A 20,942-nucleotide genomic window follows, 5' to 3' on the forward strand; every position below is an offset into this window, starting at 1 on the left:
GGATAATCCCACTGCGACAATGCGGGTTCCGCTCCATGCTCCCCTCTGGCTTCTGGGAGCTCTTGAACCCGACACCGTCAGTAATGTTACCGATGAGCTAGGAAGTGAGGCACAACAAAGCAAGGGGATGGTGCAAAACTGAAAAAGTGCTTTTATTAAAACAGCAAAATCAAAGCAAATAAATAATGCAGTGCTTCTAATATCTTCAAATAAATAATCCATAAAATCAAGTGAACTCGTGGAGGTTAAAAACAATAAATAAATCCTTTAAAAACGAGGTTAAAACAATGGCTGGAAGCCATCCTTTTAAACAGAGATCCCAGTGCCTTTCTATTGGTGACTCCCCTGCTTCTCCTGTCCAGGCTATGCCACCCTACCTGTAGCTGACCTTCTTACTGCCTTCTATTGCTGTTCTGTTCACCTCGCCAATCCCTGGCTCCAGTGGGCTTCACCAGACCGTGACTTGGGCTCCCCAGCGACCAGGGCGCTCATGCTGGGGCTTCCACTACCCGAGTTCCGAATCCCGCTGCCTTCTCGGCCTTATGCGGCGAGCCATCCTCCTTCCGGTCACTCCCGCTCCTTACGAACACTCAGCGGGAGCAACCACTAGCGACTGCCCCCTGGTGCCAGCCAAACACCCAGGCTCACTGCTCAGCTGCACCTTCACTCGTTCACGCACCAGCTTTCTCCTCCCAGCTTCCTGCCTTCTTCTTCTCCTCCTTTAACCTCTGTTCATTCTCCTTACTCTTTGTTCTTCCTTTGTTTTTTTTTTCCTCCCCCATCATCTGCCTCGCGCTTCTATTATATTATCCGGGGACGTGGATCAGGTGTGTCAACCAGCAGCTCCAGGCAACAATTATGGATGTGGACGACTCCTCAGCTGTGCACTTAAGCAGGGACTGTCCGCATCACGAATCACCCCGGGAACCACTCTGGCCACACCTACCACGCCCCCTCTCTAAGCCGCGATTATTTATTTAAAAAGTGACCTTTGATCTGAGCTGTGGACCCGCTATACCACACCCACAACCGAGGAGAACTGCTAGAGTCCCCCAAATAAAATAATATTTAAGTAGTATGTCACTTTACTTACAGTGTATTCAGAAAAGTATTTGGAGTCCTTCACGATCTGCAAACCTTATTGTGTTGCAGATTTAATTTTAAAAGGAAAATCTGACATTTTTTCATCAGTTTACTCTCAATAACACGTAATGACAAATTTTGCTTCTTTTTCTTCTGCCATCTTTGTTATTAATTGTTATGGCATTGCTGGGTGTGTTGTGTTGATGTGATCATCACTATGAGGTAAAAGATCGGCATCATGTGCTTTCTGGGCACCCGAGTTAATGGATAAATCAAAAAGAATCTCTGTGTGTGATTTTGAGTATTCCTTTATTAGTGTAACAGACACCATCATTGGCTTCGACTTTGATATTTAGGTTTGTATGGAAGCACGGACAAATTCTTGCTATGGACTCTTTATTGGTTTTCTGACTGTTCTTGTCCTGGTCACCTCCATTATTTGTAGTTTGCTGGTCTTTCTTTTGGCAAACATAACAGATGCAATCAAAATCATTAACAGAAACTTAATATAAAATAAGTAATCATCCTCAAACCCACTGTGACGGCCCAGGTTCGCTGCATCTGCCTTATTCTTTGAACTTGGATCCATCAATAGTCATGAATCAAGATGAACCAGGGAAGGGAAGAGAAATATCACAGCAAGACTGAGTTGCAAAGAGTGCTAGTGCTTTTATTTCAAAACAGAGTGTCCAGCTATAATTAAAGAACATTGCAAATCTTCAACATAAATAAATAATCCACAATAAAAACCGGTATTCTTCAAATAAAACCAGCAATGAATAAGTAAAAAAATCAGTTATAAAACCATCCAGACATCAAGTTCTTATCTGCTCAGCTCAGTGCGCCCTGCTCTCCCTGTCTCCCCAACTCACCCACAGGTCTGGCCAGAGACACCACCAGGTCTTGTCACGATTGCCACTGTCAGCGTTTGCCGTGATGCTTGCAGCTGGACCTCTGTTTTCCTCTCTGCATCCTTGGCATCTTCAACATCCCTAAGAGGCTTTTCCTTCGCCCCAGTCCTTAGGTTATTTAACTGGGAGGCGATCTTCCCCTTGGAGAGCCATTCACTTCACTCCGTCATGGGTCTACTGTCTGGTGTGTCCCTCTCAACTATGCTTGGTGTCATTTGGTTTCGTTTTCTGATCGAATCTCTAACTCAGGCTCTCCTTTAAACCTCTGTGGGCATAGCGTCTTAATTGCAACCTGCAAAAAGTCAATGGAACCAACCGCACCCTGACGTGTAAGTACGACAGTCTCCCCATTTAAACTTTCTGGGGCCACAAGAACACGCACACCCATGGAGCTTGAGCAACATCATTTTTATTTAAAAAAAAATTCACTGCCACGGACCTTAACATACGTCACCATACATGTATTATTGTGGTGAGCAGATTTGCTGTCAGGTAATATGGGAGGATGATGGGGGAGTATTATGAAGTTTGGTGTTTATAATGATTCCTATGTAATTTTTTTTTCATAATTTCCAGTTCTGTTCTAAGAATGCCAATATTAGAATACACACCTCTATCTTTCACTCACATAAACACTGGTCGCACTTACAAAAGCTTCCCAGAACTCAAAGGAGCTCCTGCATAGCACTCAACATACAACAAAAAAATGAAGCAGACCACCTCATAGTACACACACCACTAACCAGAAACTCTACAGTTTCACATCAAGATAACCCAGACAGATTCTATTTATATCATGACTATCCATGGGACGCTTTCAAATAGGTCCTGACTGAACGCTTTCATTAATTTGAGTTTAAGGGAAATTACAGAAAGGACGTCAGACTTAGCCAAAGTCAAAATGTGATCAGTCAAGTTATCGATTGACATGTTGACAACATGGTACTGTATATGTGGGTGCAGACTATTGCCGCTTTTCACTGCATAGTACGGCACGACACGGTTCAGTTCAGCTCACTTTTGGGGGGTTTTCCACTGGGAACAGTACCTGGTACCTGGTCCTTTTTTTAGTACCACCTTAGCCGAGGTTCCAAGCGTGCCGAACCGTTACCAAAACGTGACGTGTAAACTGCTGGTCACTGATTGGCGGAGAAAATGCGTCATTACTGCGTCACTGGCTATTCTTTTCTTTAAACGCATACACACGCGAAGTTTGTGTCCCGCTCTCCATCGCTGGGCGCAGTTTGTTGCATAAGTGGATGAATGTTTCTTCAAACATTCGAAAGTTCTCCAGCCACTGAGTGTTTGTAAAACCGGGAACAATCACATCCCACCACTCTGAAGCACGGTTAAATGTCCAAACAGATGGTCTGTTGCAGCGACTTTTTTGCAAAATGTGGAAAATCTGTAATATACAGAATCAGCATTTTAATGTTACACTGGCAGTTAAGTTCATTTTATGCTTTGCAACAGTGATAAAAGTTACCTAGTGATGTGCTTTTTTTAGATGCTTACCCTTGCGTCGTCGAGCTAAAGTGTTGTCGTTGTCTGCGTGTTGTTGTAAAAGTTCCACGGTGTCACGGCAGTAGAGGCGGCGCAACTCTAACGACACATGAGTAATCCTGCCCACTCTAAAGCGGTACTAAACTGCAGTCGAAAACGCAAACCGAGCCGAACTGAGCCGAACCAAGGTGAGCTGTACTGAACCGTGCTGTGCCGTACTATGCAGTGGAAAAGCGCCAATAATGTGTACAAAGTCACAGGGTTTAGGGCCTATAGTGCATTTATACTATCCTGTGCAAACAATGAGAACACAAATGGAGAGACTCACAAATTTCACTAAAAACAAATCATTGTAGGGTTTTATCATGTTTTGGTAAAAAAACATTTGACTTTTTGTTTGCTGTTAATTAATTAAATGGAGAGATATTAAGATTGAGTGTTTACCTTGTAAAGCCACAAGTCATTATGGGTGCAAGTAAAAGTATTGTCAACAGAGACCATCAACAAAAGCCCAGACCACCCAGAACTGCCAGCAGAAAGAATTCTTTGCAATACTAAGGAGAACAAGAGGAGGAAACAGAAACATACACATGAGGTAAACAAGAAACAAAACTTTAAAATACTATTATTAAAAAAGTATTATAATTTCATAATGTAGTTCATATTGTCATTTCATAACTCCTTAAGGAGTTTCTCCACACTTGGAACAATTCCATTATCTCAGGAGGCTGGGGGGGGCAGGGGGGGTCAGACCCAGCCGGGACACCTGGAAGGACCGGGAGGCAATATATATGTCCCCACAAGGGAGAGACCACCCTGGATGGTGAAGGGACCTTCCAGGGACATCCAAATTGCTTCTGGGTGCTCATGCGGCACTTCCACCACACCAGGAAGTGCCACCGGAGAAACATCAGTGAGCACCTGGAGCACATCCTGGTGATTATAAAAGGGGCCGCCTTCCTACAGTCGGAGAGCCAGAGTCGGGTGGAAGAAGGCAACGCTCAGGAGTGAGGAGGAAAGGCAGCCCAAGGAGGACCATTGAGAGGCCCAGAAATACGAGGGTGCTTGGTGCTGGAGCACTGTGCATGTTTGGGGACACTTGCGTAAATAAACGTGTGTGTTTTAGAAACTGCCAGTGTCCGTCTGGTTGTGTCTCACACCATTAAAACTCAAATACATTTAGAGTGATGAAAAAAAAGAGTTACATGTAGGAAACTGTCATTGATTTGTCACAATCCCATTAGTACAGATCTGGGTTTGCTATGTTTAGGTTTTGTATTGTTTCACTGTGGTTTTTTATTTTTATAATTACTAATTATGATCCAGTGTGAACATGACCTGATTTGTTCTGTTTAATATGATGAAGTATTATGGTCTTTTTGCCTTTTTAAAATGTTGCTGTGCAGTTGATAGCAACGGTGACATTGTTAAGGCACCAGAGCCTGAGGCTCAATTATAGTAAGGCACAAAAAAACTCACATTTGATTTCTGAACACAAAAAATGTACAAATTCGTACTGCTGCTCAGTTCCATCCATCCATTTTCCAACCCGCTGAATCCGAACACAGGGTCACGGGGGTCTGCTGGAGCCAATCCCAGCCAACACAGGGCACAAGGCAGGAACCAATCCTGGGCAGGGTGCCAACCCACCGCAGAGCTCAGTTCCCATTTATTAATTTATATACTGTATGACATAGGTCAGATCTTTTTAGAGAAGTATGATAACAAATTCTTGAAGGATTTACGTTACTTTCATATTAACAATTTACATCTAAGTCCTCCACATTTCACTCCCGCCCGTCCTGACTCATTTCACGTCCACAGGTTTCTACAAACAGACCTGACAGTAATAACTGCATTCAAACTACCAGCAACGATTGTACATTTACTGTTTCTCTTCCTTGCCATCATAAGCAGACAGTGTGCACTGATACAGTGTAAAGTAGAGAGCCACACAGCATCTGTCCATTAGGTAGTATCTGCTTGATAAAACTGCTTTTATTCATTTTGCATATGTGGTGCACATTCTGCACTGCAAAAAATGCATGTGCAAAAACTAGACAAAAAAACTTTAAATGAGAGTTGTTTTGCTTTTATTTAGCAAAAAAATCTGCCAAAGGGGTAAGCAAAATTTACTTGACAAGATTTCTCAGAACATGCTAAATAATTGTAAATACCATTCAGTAATTCTTACAATAAGAAAAAAAAAGATTTAACGTCATGATGTAAGTACTTTTCACTTGCTTAGATTTCATTTTTTGCAGTGTGGATAGATATCTGTAAATGCTCATATCAGATTTGGGTCATTTGGAAAAATAACTTGAGCAGTCAAAATGTAAAAATTCAGATATGAGGCAAAATTCACAATAGTGTCACTTCTAGTTGCTGTAAGAACATCGCCTTAAAAGTCATGTGCTTAGTCGGACAAAAGATTTTGTAATGTCAACATCAACATTCAAAAAATGTCACCAGGAAAGTTTCTCCTGGGAATACGTTCATTAGAGAGTGCAACTAAAAACTTAGATAGATAGATAGATTATAAAAGGCAATATATAATAGATAGATAGATAGATAGATAGATAGATATTTTTTTTTATTTTTTAAAATTACCTTTATTATGAACATTAACAATATACACAGTCATAAGACAAACAGTCCCAATCTTCAAGATAAAACAAAAGGTATATATCAGACAACTACCACTACTCCTCCTTTACACTCCTCCTACTCCAAGACATTAATTAGAGCATATTGTTGAAAGCCCACCAATACTTTTCATTCCCAGTTGATCACCAGTTCGCCCCCCTCCACAGCACACAGTACCTGTCGTGTCCCCCACATGTCGCTGAACATTTCTAAATTGTTTGTTAGTTTATGGTACATGAATTCAAGTTTCAGTCGACTTTTAATTAAAACTTTGAACAGCAGCAGAGCGTCGGTCCCCATGAGGTTTTTCTCTTTATTCCTCCTTGTTTTTAGGATTGCCAACTTGGCCTGTCCTAAGAGGAAATTCCCAAGAACAGACTTATTCCTATTTTTTTGATTATAGTTAATACCAAAGATAAAGTTAATTTTTGAGAGACCAAAACCAAAACCAGAATTAAATCCAAGAAAATAAACAAAGGCCTCAGCCGTTCACAGTGAATGAACATATGAAAGATGGTCTCCCTCGTGTCACAGAACGGGCACTGGTCAGTCTCTGAAGTGTTAATTATATTCAGAAATGTGTTTGTGGCTAAGGCCGAGTGCATTATCCTCCACTGCAGATCCCCAAGTCTTTTCTGTAACGGGAGTTTATAAAAAGCTCTCCATGAAGGTGTTATGTTCTCAGAGACCTGCAGCTCTTTCCTCCACAAAGTATCTGGCAACTCTTTCAGTTGGTTATAAAATGTCACTTTGACACACAGTTTATAAAGTTCTTTTTTGTTAAAGAGTTCAAAGTCTTTCTCGACCAGAGTCCCAAATCTGAGAAGGTGTCCAGGTCTGTCAGTGTGGTCAGTGACGTGTGGTCTTACAATGATGGTGGGTGATGTCATCTCTGCCTCTGGTGTCCCCTCACCTGTGAAGTACTCGTCACACAGTGAACTCGCTCCTGACCTCCGCAGTGCTGTTTGTACTTGACTAAGAAAAAGTCAACCAGGCGTACTGATCTGATCCCCAGGACTGTCGCTAGGTGGGCAGGGTGTGCCAGCACCTCATATTGTATCAATTAAATGTTTTATTTTTAAAATTCTTTTGTTTAAAAGAATTGATACGAATGAGTCAGAAAATAATAACGAACAATCTAAAAGAGGATTCCAGACTAAAGGTTCTTCCAAGAACCAAAAATACTTTCAGATTTAGCCTGGTCCTCCTGAACTTTCTGTGCCAAACCTGAAGTGCAGATTTATAAAATTCTGGCAGGTCAGACCCAACAATATTGGCAGAGTGTAATAAAAAACAATGTTCCGCAAAATTTAAGCTCCTTACCCTACTAAATAAGGTAAAGGCCAGCTGTCTCCATGGTAGGTGCTCAGGGCCGTATAGGAGCCGATGTAATGTCTGTAACCTAAAGGCCTCCATCTTGCTCACCAAGTCAATGAGTCCCTGACCGCCTCTTCTACAGGCAGATACAGGACACTGCGCTTCACCCAATGCAGGCCATCCCAAAAGAAATCTAAAAGTATTGCGTGGATGTTCTTGATGACAGATATTGGGGGGTCTATACATTGCAACTTATGCCAGAACATGGAGGCTATTAGGTTATTAATAATGAGGACCCTGCCTCGACAGGAGATCTCCTTTTGAAGATATTTCCATTTCTTCAGTCTGGCTTGAACTTTTTCCGCCCAGTCTGCCCAGTTTTCCTCAGCTACTCCTCCTTGTCCTAAAAACACCCCCAGGTATCTGAAGACTCTCCTGTTCCACTTAAGGCCACCAGGTAGGCCCGGTGGGTCTCCATCCCTCCAGTTGCCAATTAAAAATGCGGTACTTTTGTCCCAGTTAATTTTTGCCGATGACAGTTTTTCAAATTCATCCAGGCAATGCTTCAGCTCCGTGATGTCTCCATGATGACAGATGAACACGGTTAAATCATCCGCATACGCGACCACCTTGAGCTGTAAATTCGGGCACTGAGGGATGTTCAGACCTTGAAGGCGGATGCGAATTTGTTGTAGTAGCGGCTCGATGGAGAGTGAGAAGAGCATACCGGACAGAGAGCAGCCCTGACGTATCCCTCTGGTTACCTTGAAGGGGGCGGTTAGTGTTCCATTAAGTTTCACGACACTAAAAACGTTGTGATATAAAAGTCCAATGTGTTTAATGAATGAAGGTCCAAAGCCAAAGGCCTTCAGCACTGCTAAAAGGTAATTGTGGTCCACCCTGTCAAACGCCTTCTCCTGATCCAGTGATAAAAGACCAGCATCAAACCCAAAGAGCCTGGCAGCATCAATCACATCCCGAACCAGGAAGATGTTGTCCAGAATACACCTGTTGGGGACACAGTATGTCTGCTCGGGGTTCACGATACACGCCATGACTCTTCCTAACCGGTTAGCCAGGGCCTTGGAAAGATTTTGTAATCCGCACACAGCAGGCTTACTGGGCCAGTTCTTTAGCTCCGTGAGGTCTCCTTTCTTTGGGAGTAGTGTGATAACTGCTCTGCGACAGGAAAGGGGCAGTTCACCCACTCGCAGACTTTCACAGAAAACCTCTGCCAGATCAGCCAAGGTGACACCAAAAGCTTTAAAAAACTCAACAGGCAAACCGTCAATTCCTGGGGACTTCCCAATGTTCAGCCCATTCAACGCTGTGGTCAACTCATCTAGAGAGATCGTAGTTTCCATGAAGTCTTTCTCTCCATCTGGAACCTGAGGTAAGTCCTGGAGAAAACTGACGACTCTAAAGGTACCTCTTCAATGTCTGCAGAAAACAGTCGCTGGTAAAATTGGTGTGCCCAGGATCGAAGGGCTTCAGGCTCCAGCAGGTCTTGACCTTTGTCATTTTTTAAACAGTTGATGGTCTTACTTTGGCCAATTGTTTTTTCCAGTTTAAAAAAAAATTGTGTGGGAGCGTCCATCTGGGTGAGCGACTGCATTCTCGAGCGGATGAGTGCGCCATTGACTCTCTTGTCTATAAGGTCCATCAATAATTGTTTCTTAGTTTTGAGGGACTCAAAAGTGCTGCCGTCAAAGTTATTACATAAAACTGAATGAAGTTCCTCAATATCCTTCTCCAGTTCAGAAATGGCGCATTCACATCCCTGGTGGTGTGCTCGGTGTATTGTTGGCACAATACGCGTATCTCAGTTTTTGAGCAATCCCACCATTGCCTCAGTGAAGAGAAGGTCTTCTTTTTGTATCTCCATTGTGTCCAGAAGTATTTGAAACAGTTGATGAAGTGGGGTCTTTCAGTAGATTATTATTAAAGTGCCAGTAGGATTTAACAGAAGGAGCAGAGAGAAAAGAGATTTGAAGGGAAACAAGACAGTGATCAGATAAACTAGTTGGAAGAATGGAGCAGTTAGCTATGAGGTTCCTGTGATGTTTCTGGATGTAAAACCTGTCAAGTCGAGCCATAGACAGCAGCCCAGCTGAGCCCTTCACCCACGTATACTGCCGGACCCCCGGATGAAAATCCCTCCAAATATCAAGGAGATTATTTTTGGTGACCACAGACCTCAGTGATTGGACGGACCCCGGGTGCGGTTCTAGCCCATTCCTGTCCAGCTGCGCATTTTCTGTGCAGTTAAAGTCGCCCCCAACAAACACCAGCTCATCATTGTCACATGTCCCCAGGACATCATTTAAAACTGAGAAGCAGTGAGTTCTCTCAATCCCTACATTTGGGGCGTAAACGTTAATAAACACCCACTTCTTCTCTCCCAGCTGTGCTTCTACCTTCAGCAGCCTCCCCTGGATTAACTCAGTAGAAACAACACTGTCAGGTACAAAACTTTTACAAAATAAGGATGGCAACACCTGCACTGAGATTTGAGCCATGACTAAGATGTGCCACCCCTGGCCACTCTCTGTGCCAGTCAGACTGATTAGCCTCGTCAGTATGGGTCTCTTGAAGGAAAACCACGTTAATTTTTTTTTGCGCTAAGTGCTCAAATAGCGCCGTTCTTTTACTAATCTCTGCAGCCGTTTATATTGAAAGAGCACAGGAATAGACAGGCATTTTAAAAGAAAATAAGGTGGCGGTCAACAACACTACATTAACCAAAGAAACGGGGATTCGCTTTAAAACTGCCATCATGATTGTGCTTCTAGTGAACGTTTCACTTTGCTTATGATATTCTTTAATCGGACTCTCTCTTTGGAGGTCATACCTAATTCAGCAGCCCGCCGCCGCACTTGCTTCGAGCTCAGAAACTGATGGAGATCAGGAAAGTGTTCGACTATACTGACCCCCTCTTCCCTTCTAAAAACTCTAAAAAGCGCAAAATGCTTTCTGTGCTGTAAGCCTCGTGTAAGCTCGAGTGAGATGACAGATCAACTCTGATCGACGGGTCAGATTCATTGCCGTCCTCCCCTCCTTCCTCTCTCACTTTGATTTCAGTGCCGTCTGTCTGCTGCTGATCACTAGCGGCGGCCTCTGCACTTTCAGTCTTAGTGCTCTTCTTGGCGCGTCCACCACTGGTTGATTTGTTCTTTCTCTTCCTGGTTACCGGCTTAATAAAACCGTTTCCTTCTTCAAAGATCATTTCTCCATCGGCCCCCGTCTCTTGTGTTATTTCATCAGTTAAAGACTGCTCAGCCAGTGCGCTCTCCTCCGCCCTCCTTGAGAAGGCGCTCTTGAGGCCGTCTCTGGAGCGGTAGCACTCTTGGCGGGTGTCTTGCGGAGATGCACAGCAGAGTTCTCTGTACAACATTCAGCCCCTGGTACCACTTTAGATACCTCCCTCACCTCCTCTTCATGGCCGACATCAGCCTTCTTATTCTGATTTATTTCAAAAGTCTGTTCGGTAGTTTCCTCTGCGCCCGTAACCATTTCAGCCATCTGTTTATTTTCTATCGCAGGCTCTCCGCTGGAAACTTCCGGCTTCTGCTTCATGTGCCGGGTCTGCTGTGATACTTTGAACTATTGTAATTTCACCCTGATCTTCAGCCTCTTCATCAGAATCGTAACTCTGATCTTCCATTTCTGAGTCACTAAGTAAGGAATCATTCTCTTCGTTGTCCGATATTCTATTACTGGGCTCTTTGTGCTCACCAGATGGTCCCGGTTTATCCGAGCTGTCTGCCATAACACCCCGCTTACACTGACTAGCTTTATGCCCTGTCTGACCACACTTAAAACATTTCATTAGTTCTGTAGAGATAAATACAATATATTCAAAACCCTCTACTTTAAATTTCAATGCCACATCAAGCTCCTCACGCGAGTTATTTAGTACCATGTACACCTGTCTCCTGAAAGACACGACATGTTTTAAATCCGGAGAGCGGCAGCCAAGCGGTATCATTACTAAATCAGATATGACTTCACCATATCTGCGAAGTTCATTTAATAAAATCTAATTTTTCAAAAAGGTGGAACATTTGAAATAATAACTCGTTTAGCAGGAGTCGATAAAGGCAGAACTGGGACTAGCGAGCCGTTTATCACCAGGCCCTCCTGCACTAGTGTATGTACCATAGCCTCGTCGCTAAAAACACTACAATAGTTTTGTTCATTCGGGATGCTGACTTCACATTCTTACAGCCAACTCTTTTCGCCACCTCAACAACACACGCCTCAACAGAGACCATCGGGTCCACAACTACTTTAATTCCATTTTTCTGAAAGATGTTTCAAAATTTCGGGTTAAGCCCTGGAGGCTTTGCTCGGGCATGACCATGGCGGCAAGCCGCAGCGCGTCCGACTATTACAACAACCACTGACAATAAACTATATACTTTCAAATAAATGGCAAATCAGTAAAAAAATCTTTATACATAAAACTGATAGTAAAGAAAGTTAGAAAAAGAAAACGAGAAATACTCACAGATACCCAAACGAACGGAGCGGACCTGCGACCAACAACCACGCCCACCCAGACCAGAGTAATCGACAGACACAGATTCCACAGACAGAAAGGATAGATAGATAGATAGATAGATAGATAGATATGAAAGGCACTAAATAATAGATAGATAGATAGATAGATAGATAGATAGATAGATAGATAGAAAGGAAAGGCACTATATAATAGATAGATAGATAGATAGATAGATATGAAGGCAATATATAATAGATAGATAGATAGATAGATAGATAGATAGATAGATAGATAGATAGATAGGAAAGGCACTATATAATAGATAGATAGATAGATAGATAGATAGGAAAGGCACTATATAATAGATAGATAGATAGATAGATAGGAAAGGCACTATATAATAGATAGATAGATAGATAGATAGATAGATAGATAGATAGATAGATAGGAAAGGCAATATATAATAGATAGATAGATAGATAGATAGATAGATAGATAGATAGATAGATAGATAGATAGATAGATAGATAGATAGGAAAGGCACTATATTATAGATAGATAGATAGATAGATAGATAGATAGATAGATAGATAGATAGATAGATAGATTATATTGTGAACCACAGGGACACCGGATGATGGGAAGTACCGGGAAAAAGGCCGTAGCTTCCCTGAACCACAAGGGGGCAAAGTCCCAGGATTACAAGGGGGTCACAGAGCTTGGAAGCTCAACCCTATGGAGAGACGTGGCCACCACCAGGGAGTGCCTGGACAGCTCCGGAACTGTGGTCTGCAGCACTTCCACCACACCCGTAAGTGCTTCCAGAAGAGGAGTTGAACTTGCAGGCATCACTTTTGCCACACTCAGAGTGCTGCGGATGTTAATGTGGAGCACCTGGAGCACTTCTGGGTGCTGTATAAAGAGGCGCCTCACTCCACTTGGGGGCTGGAGTCGAGTGGAAGAGGACAGAGCTTGCCTGAGAGGAGTTGGAGGCGGAGGTGAGGAAAGAAAGGAGTCTGAATGACTATTTGATGGTGATTGGTGCACTGTATTCGTGTGTGGTGCAATAAACGTGTGTTTGGAATATTGTATATATGTATATATACAAGGTATGATCAAAAATACGGTGAATGTTTTATAAAAGAAATGTCTATTGCAGTAAAAGATTTACAACTACTAGTCACCCTCAACATACTCTCCTCCTTCTTCGAGTGCACTTATCCCAACGCTCTTGCCACTTTGCAAAGCAGTTCTGGAAGTTTTCGTTCAAGGGTGTCTTTAGTTGGGCTGTCGTGGCTGCCTGGTTGTCCTCAATGGATTGAAATCGTTTACCTTTCATGGTCATTTTCAGTTTAGAGAACAGCCAGAAGTGCGCGGTGCCAGATCCGGCAAATAAGGTGGACACAGCTTAATGTTTTTATTCGACAGAAATTGTCGAACTAGAAGGGATATGTGACAAGGAGCGTTGTCATGATGAAGAATGAAACGTTTCAACATTTTCCTCAGTTATTGATGTTGAAGGACATCCTGATCTTTCTCGTCTTCAACCGAGTCAGATCCATTACGAAATCGATCAAACCACTTGTAAACAGTCTTAATTGTTGGCGCAGTGTTACCATAAACTGATTTTAACATCTGATGGGTTTCCTGAGCTTTTTGCAAGTTTGAAACAAAATTTCATGTTAATGCGTTGCTTGATATCCATTATTAACGACAAACTTGAAAAACACACTTGAACTCAACAGTGGCTCACAAATGACTGACTGTATCAAACAAGTTGAAAGTTGTCACAAACTGGGCTCTAGGTTGGACAAGTCAGAACCGGCATTGAATTGTTTTACGTTGCTCTTGGATGGTGCTCTGCATCAACATTCACCGTACTTTTTGATCACACCTTGTATATATATACATACAAAGTATATATATTGGGTGGCATGGTGGTGCAGGGGGTAGAGCTGCTGCCTCGCAGTTAGGAGACCAGGGTTAGCTTCCCAGGTTCTCCCTGCGTGGAGTTTGCATGTTCTCCCCATGTCTGCGTGGGTTTTCTCCCACAGTCCTAAGACATGCAGGTTAGGTGCATTGGTGATTCTATATCGTCCCTTGTGTGTGTGTGTGTGCGCCCTGTGGTGGGCTGGCGCCCTGCCCGGGGTTTGTTTCCTGCCTTGTGCCCTGTGTTAGCTGGGATTGGCTCCAACAGACCCCCGTGACCCTGTAGTTAGGATATAGCGGGTTGGATAATGGATGGATGGAAGGAAAGAACGGAGCACAGCAATAAAAGACCATAAAATTCATTTCCAGATACTCCCAGAATAGCATACAGGCCAAAAGGAAGATCAAATACAACTTTCAAGAGATTCTGGCTGGCAATACGCTGCAAGAGTATAAGGTGATTGCAGGGTACAGAAAGAACAAAAGTCTGGGAGATATCTTAGTGAGGAGCACATTACAAACACCTGGGGACATTCAACCCTGAAAGCAGCCTGCATTTTTTGAAAAATGTTGACGTAAAAAACCCACGGCAATAACAGTACATTTGGGGGACACAAACTGTATTTATATAATCAAAAGCCATAGGTGCAATCTCCTATGAGTGTGTGTGTGTTTTGGGGTCAAAGTCAGGCTTGCTCAACACCTATACACCATAAGGAACAGGAAAGAAGTACGGAGACTGTTGGTGGCACATTTCTTATGCCATGGACTGGCTAATCTGGTTACACAGGACCACATTTGGACAGATAGTCAGAGAAGGCTGAAAGAAAGGGAATGGATCAGAAAACTGGGAACTGTCCATCCGATTGGTCTAAACATAAGAAATCGCAGCAGAATAACCAACTTCGGCATAAAGTAATCTTTGTGGAATGATACACACAAAAAATGTCTTGTGTTAGAATTACCATGTATCAAATGTTTTCTATGATAATCTCCAGACCTGTGAAGATATCCACACCTGCATAAACTGCAAAGCACCCAGGAAGCCTAATTTGCATGGACCTGGAAGGACTCATGGGAGGCTAATTTTCATGAAAACTGCAGAGCATCATGGGAAGGAAGAATTTGCATAGAGAATGCAAAGCATTGTGGGAAATCGAGAAATACAATAGAACTACATAAGATATTGCTAAAAAAAAAGGTATGTGTTTCTATTGACATTTCAGTTGTTACCTGAGAACTCCATGAACAACCCAAAAATATATATATTATTTTATCCATTATCCATCCTTCAAGGGTGCTGGAGCATAATTAAAAACATTGGATATAAATAATAAGTCAAAGAAGACTTACCACTGTATTGCGCTGTTCTGTTTAACTGCGCCATCTGCAAAAACATACATGACCATGAATATCTCTCAAAATGCAATATTTGTAAATGCTAGTAGTGTACTAATGTAATCTGAAATAAATAAATACAATCAGTAACACAAAACACAAGATTTCTGCATGAATTGAAATTCATCTTGTCATGCATGTGCTCCTGAGGATCACCATCCAAGCTCTTCTCAGCGATATAATGCCACCTCAGGCCAACAGGGGGCACTGCTGCTAACAGCCTTGTCGTGTTCTTCACCCACAGTCCAGAGAAAATGACTGGTGAAAGCAATTAACCCTGTCCCTTCTGGTCCAAGGGCTTAAAAAGGGACGACCACCCGAATGGAGATGTCTTTTGATCAGGCAAATGATCTGAAGACAGAATCTCCTTATTAGATAGATAGATAGATAGATAGATAGATAGATAGATAGATAGATAGATAGATAGATAGATACTTTATTAATCCCAAGGGGAAATTCACATACTCCAGCAGCAGCATACTGATAAAAAACAATAGTAAATTAAAGAGTGATAAAAATGCAGGTAATACAGACAATAACTTTGTATAATGTTAAAGTTTACCCCCCCAGGTGGAATTGAAGAGTCGCATAGTGTTGGGGGGGACGATCTCCTCAGTCTGTCAGTGTAGCAGGACAGTAACATCAGTCTGTTGCTGAAGCTGCTCCTCTGTCTGGAGATGATCCTGTTCAGTGGATGCAGTGGATTCTTCATGATTGACAGGAGCCTGCTCAGTGCCCGTCACTCTGCCATGGATGTCAAACTGTCCAGTTCCATGCCTACAACAAAGCCTGCCTTCCTCAAAAGTTTGTCCAGGCATGAGGCGTCCTTCTTCTTTATGCTGCCTCCACAGCACACCACCGCGTAGAAGAGGTCACTCGCCACAACCATCTGATAGAACATCTGCAGCATCTTATTGCAGATGTTGAAGGACGCCAACCTTCTAAGGAAGTATACTCGGCTCTGACCTTTCTTACACAGAGCATCAGTATTGGCAGTCCAGTCCAATTTGTCATCCAGCTGCACTCCCAGGTATTTATAGGTCTGCACCCTCTGCACACAGTCACCTCTGATGATCACGGGGTCCATGAGGGGCCTGGGCCTCCTAAAATCCACCACCAGCTCCTTGGTTTTGCTGGTGTTCAGTTGTATGTGGTTTGAGTCGCACCATTTAACATAGTCCTTGATTAGTTTCCTATACTCCACCTCCTGCCCACTCCTGATACAGTCCACGATAGCAGTGTTGTCAGCGAACTTTTGCATGTGGCAGGATTCCGAGTTGTATTGGCACTCTGATGTATGTTGGCTGAACAGGACCAGAGAAAGTACAGTCCCCTGCGGCGCTCCTGTGCTGCTGTCCACAATGTCAGACCTACAGTTCCCAAGACGTACATACTGAGGTCTGTCTGTAAGATAATCAACCATCCTTGCCACCAGGTATGAATCTACTCCCATCTCTGTCAGCTTGTGCCTAAGGAGCAGAGTTGGATGGTGTTGAAGGTGCTAGAGAAGTCCAGAAACATAATTCTCACAGCACCACTGCCTCTGTCCAAGTGGAAGGGGGATCTTTATAGCATAAAGATAATGGCATCCTTTTCCTGGTATATGAACTGCAGAGGGTCGAGGCGTAGGGCGGACCTGTGGCCTCAGGTGGTGAAGCAGCAGCCGCTCCATGGTCTTCATCACATGTGACATCAGAGAGACAGGCCGGAAGTCATTCAGCTCATATGGATGTGATACCTTTGGGACTGGGGTGATGTTTTCCAAAGTTATTCTAACTTTACATCATCGGTAGAAGCCTGACGATCAAGGCCACTTAACTACATGGCAGTGATTCTGTTGTATTCATGCCATTTTGCATTTATTTTGTTTATAAAGGAACTTTTACTAAACGTGGAGAGAGAATGAAAACTGGCAGGCATTAGGGCAACAGAAAAGGACCTTGAGATGAAAACTTAAACCAAGACACAAGTGGGATCGATAACCAGATCATCTGGAAGTCTGTAGTCACATGGTAAAGGCTTGAATAAAGTATCCACAACCTTGGACAAGTGCATACATGTAACACCAGCTTAAATATTAATCATACTGATGGCGTCACTGCCCAGGGGCAGAAATCCTTGTTAGTTTGTCAGAATCATGGTATGGATTTGCTCGATATTGTCATCTGCAGTGGATGTGGACGAACATCCCATTCTTTCTTCACGCTTAACATTTTTCCAATCATTTTTTTAACTTCTGAATCCATCTGTAAACATTCTGCCATTGTAAAAGATTGTCTCCATATTGTGCAGAAAGCCTTCTATGGATTTCTGTCCCACTACACCTTCAACTAATAAAAAAGTGAATTACTGCTCGGGCTCTACCTTGGAGCCATGTTTAGTTTGATATATATATATATATATATATATTATTTGATTTGATTTGATATACTTTATTAATCCTGTCAGGGGGAATTGTCTTTTCACATGACCTTTGGCGTTCAGAGCACCCTGGTGCAATTTTCAGGTTAAGGGCCTTGCTCAAGTAGGTGTCAACTAGCACCAGTAATAGGATTTGAACCAGAAACCTTCCAGATATCAGCACAGATCCTTAGATATCCATTGTGACCATAAACACACCATTTTTCCACATGTGTGCAGTAAATGCTGTACAGGCATCCCAAACAGTCATTGATTGAGGGTCTGTGGCTAATTACTTCACATATCTCATAAACCTAAAAGTGCAGATAATTTTTGACTTATCGTAATGTTTGGTTTCAACTTATACTTATAGTCAAGTTACAAGGAGAATAAAAAATATACTGCAAATGGAGTGTGTTGTGTGTATTTAATTTATACCAACCACTGAAGTTTTAGAGTTCTTCCATTACTTCTGATGTTTCCTTTACCTTGACAAAAAATTAAAAATGATTCAGTAAGGAATTAGATAAACGGTCACCTACCTTTAATTTTAATCTCCAAAGAAATCCCCACTTTAACTCCATACTGTTCAGCTGTACACCAGTACTGACCACTGTCACCCTCCTCCACATTGTTTATGTTCATAATAAAGGTTCTGTGGATGAAATCGTCTGTGAATGACATGTTCTCTCCAGCTGGTACACCGACACAGGAGGACCATGAAGTCCCCTTACACCAGGATTTCAAGTGATCTTTGTATTCTTGATTATAATAACAATGGGCGGTGACAGCTTCCCCTGCCTGCCCAATGATCAAAGAGGTATTTGTCCATAGATAGGATGAAGAAGCTGCAGACACAAAAGCAAGTTATTTTTCATGTTTGCGGGTGCTGGAATCTGATCAGGCAATGGTCGGCATTGCCACTTCCCAGAATCTATGAACCTATGAGTCCTGTATTCTAATAACATGTACGCACATTAATTACAGGTTGGACTAGTCCTGGAACACAGAAGAACTATTTAAGAAAGGGCAGAACAGGCTCTTTTTCCTTAGGAAACAGTGCTCCTTAATGTAGGAAATTACATCCTTCACACCTTCTACAACTCTGTGATGGCCAGTGTGATTTTCTACACTGAGGTGTGTTGGGCTGGTAACATCACATCAATAGAGACCCACCAGATCAACAGGCTAATTAAAGGGCAAGCTCGGTTATGAGATGCACTCCGGGTCCCCTGAAGGTTATAGCAAAGAAAAGAATTATAACAAAACTGAGCGCCATTATGAACAATGCTGCACATCCTCTCTCTAACACACTAACACTGAGGACTTTAAGCAAATTAATTATTCAGCAGAAGTGTGTCAAGAAATACAATGGAGGGCTCCTTTATACTAACAGCAATATGTCTGCATAATGCTTCACTGTGACAGCCAAGTCACAACTTTTCTTTCGATTTTTCTTGCTTTATAGTCATTCTGGTGTGTGTTCAGATAGGAAAGTGTGTATGTATGTATGTATGTATGTATGTATTTAAACAGGTCAGGTGAGGTCAGGTTGGGGAGCATGCACTGGTACAGTGCATTACGCACCACTACATGGCAAAACAGCTCAGGATCCTGGTTGGCAACCCCCAGGGCAGACATGTGGTTCAGTCCCACCTTCGGAAGAATTCTCGAAGAGACACAGTACCAAACCAGACCAGTCTTTGTCTCAGGTCACTGGATAGCATCCATGTCCCACAACAATACAGCAAGATAGGAAGCACTAGGACTCTAAAGACTTGGACCTTTGTCCTTTTATATAGACATTGGGACCTCCATGTCCCCCTTTCCAGTGACCTCATGAGCCTCCATGTTCTATCTATCTATCATATAGTGCCTTTCAAATCTATCTATCTATCTATCTATCTATCTATCTATCTATCTATCTATCTATCTATCTATCTATCTATCTATCTATCTATCTATCTACTTTCATCCTAGTGTTATAACATTATATTGTTATAATCAAAAAATATCAAATATTGGGAAGTGTATAAAAGAGTTAATTCACAAAGTTTGATGTGGAAGACTAGTTATTAACTTTAAAGCAAAAGAGCACTAGTAGTTAACTGGAGAAACCAGGTTACTAACATCTTACCATTGACCCTCAGCTCCATGTGTACTCCTTTAGATATTCCTTTCTTCTTAACAGAGCACCAGTAATCTCCAGAGTCCTCGATCTCTAATCCATTGACACTGATAGTGAAGAATGTCTGCTTAATATTGTGAGCGTCACCTTCTCTCTGTCTGACCACCTTATGGTATCACAGGAGCTCCATTCAGACCCCTTGCACCAGCTTTTTACTTGGTCTTTGTAATCCTTATTGTAATGGCACTGAAAGCTGACTGATCCACCCTTTTGAAAGTGGATTAATGATTTATTTGTCCACAGATAAGGAGAGGCTATAAATATGAAACAAAGTATGCTTTCATTAGATAGATAGATAGATAGATAGATAGATAGATAGATAGATAGATAGATAGATAGATAGATAGATAGATAGATAGATAGATAGATAGATAGATAGATGAAAGGCACTATATAATAGAGATAGATAGATAGATAGATAGATAGATAGATAGATAGATAGATAGATAGATAGATAGATAGATAGATAGATAGATACTTTATTAATCCCAAGGGGAAATTCACATAATCCAGCAGCAGTATACTGATACAAAGAAACAATATTAAATTAAATAGTAATAAAAATTAAAAAAATTAAAATAAAATTAATGTTAGCATTTACTCCCCCGGGTGGAATTGAAGAGTCGCATAGTGTGGGGGAGGAGCGATCTCCTCAGTCTGCCAGTGGAGCAGGACGGTGACAAAAGTCTGTCATACTGTAGACAGAGACATATATCAGTAAGTAAACAATATATAATATTTATCTATTTTCTAAGCCTGCTTTATCCTGAGCAGGGTTGTGAGGAAGCACATGGCACAAGGCAGGAGCAATCCCTGGAAAGGGTGTTAGTCTATCACAGGGTTAACACCACAGACACACACACAATCATTATAAGGTTTTGAATAGAATGTGGACCTATGGTGACCAATGCTGGACAACAGCAATCAACATTAAAAACATTAAAAACATCCATGAAAAAATCTCACATGTTGCATAATTCATAGGTGAAGCCATCTAACTGTATGCTCACAACATGTCAAATGCATGCATTTTTTGCCAAAATATTGTTAAATAAGTAACTTC

The 20,942-nt window shown here is 42.2% G+C and overlaps 1 protein-coding gene across 1 annotated transcript; it reads right to left on the reverse strand.

Moving 5' to 3' along the window:
- Positions 1 to 3,984: 3,984 nt before the first annotated feature.
- LOC120529920 (CMRF35-like molecule 1) lies at positions 3,985 to 20,854 on the reverse strand. The gene is made up of 5 exons (XM_039754126.1): positions 20,846 to 20,854; positions 19,829 to 19,985; positions 18,234 to 18,539; positions 15,247 to 15,280; positions 3,985 to 4,051 (listed from the first exon to the last, which is right to left on the reverse strand). The coding sequence occupies exons 1-5, from the start codon at positions 20,852 to 20,854 to the stop codon at positions 3,985 to 3,987; spliced, it is 573 nt and encodes a 190-aa protein (XP_039610060.1).
- Positions 20,855 to 20,942: the final 88 nt, after the last annotated feature.

The sequence above is a fragment of the Polypterus senegalus genome, chromosome 5 (genome assembly GCF_016835505.1).
Source record: "Polypterus senegalus isolate Bchr_013 chromosome 5, ASM1683550v1, whole genome shotgun sequence".
NCBI classification, from domain to species: Eukaryota; Metazoa; Chordata; class Cladistia; order Polypteriformes; family Polypteridae; genus Polypterus; species Polypterus senegalus.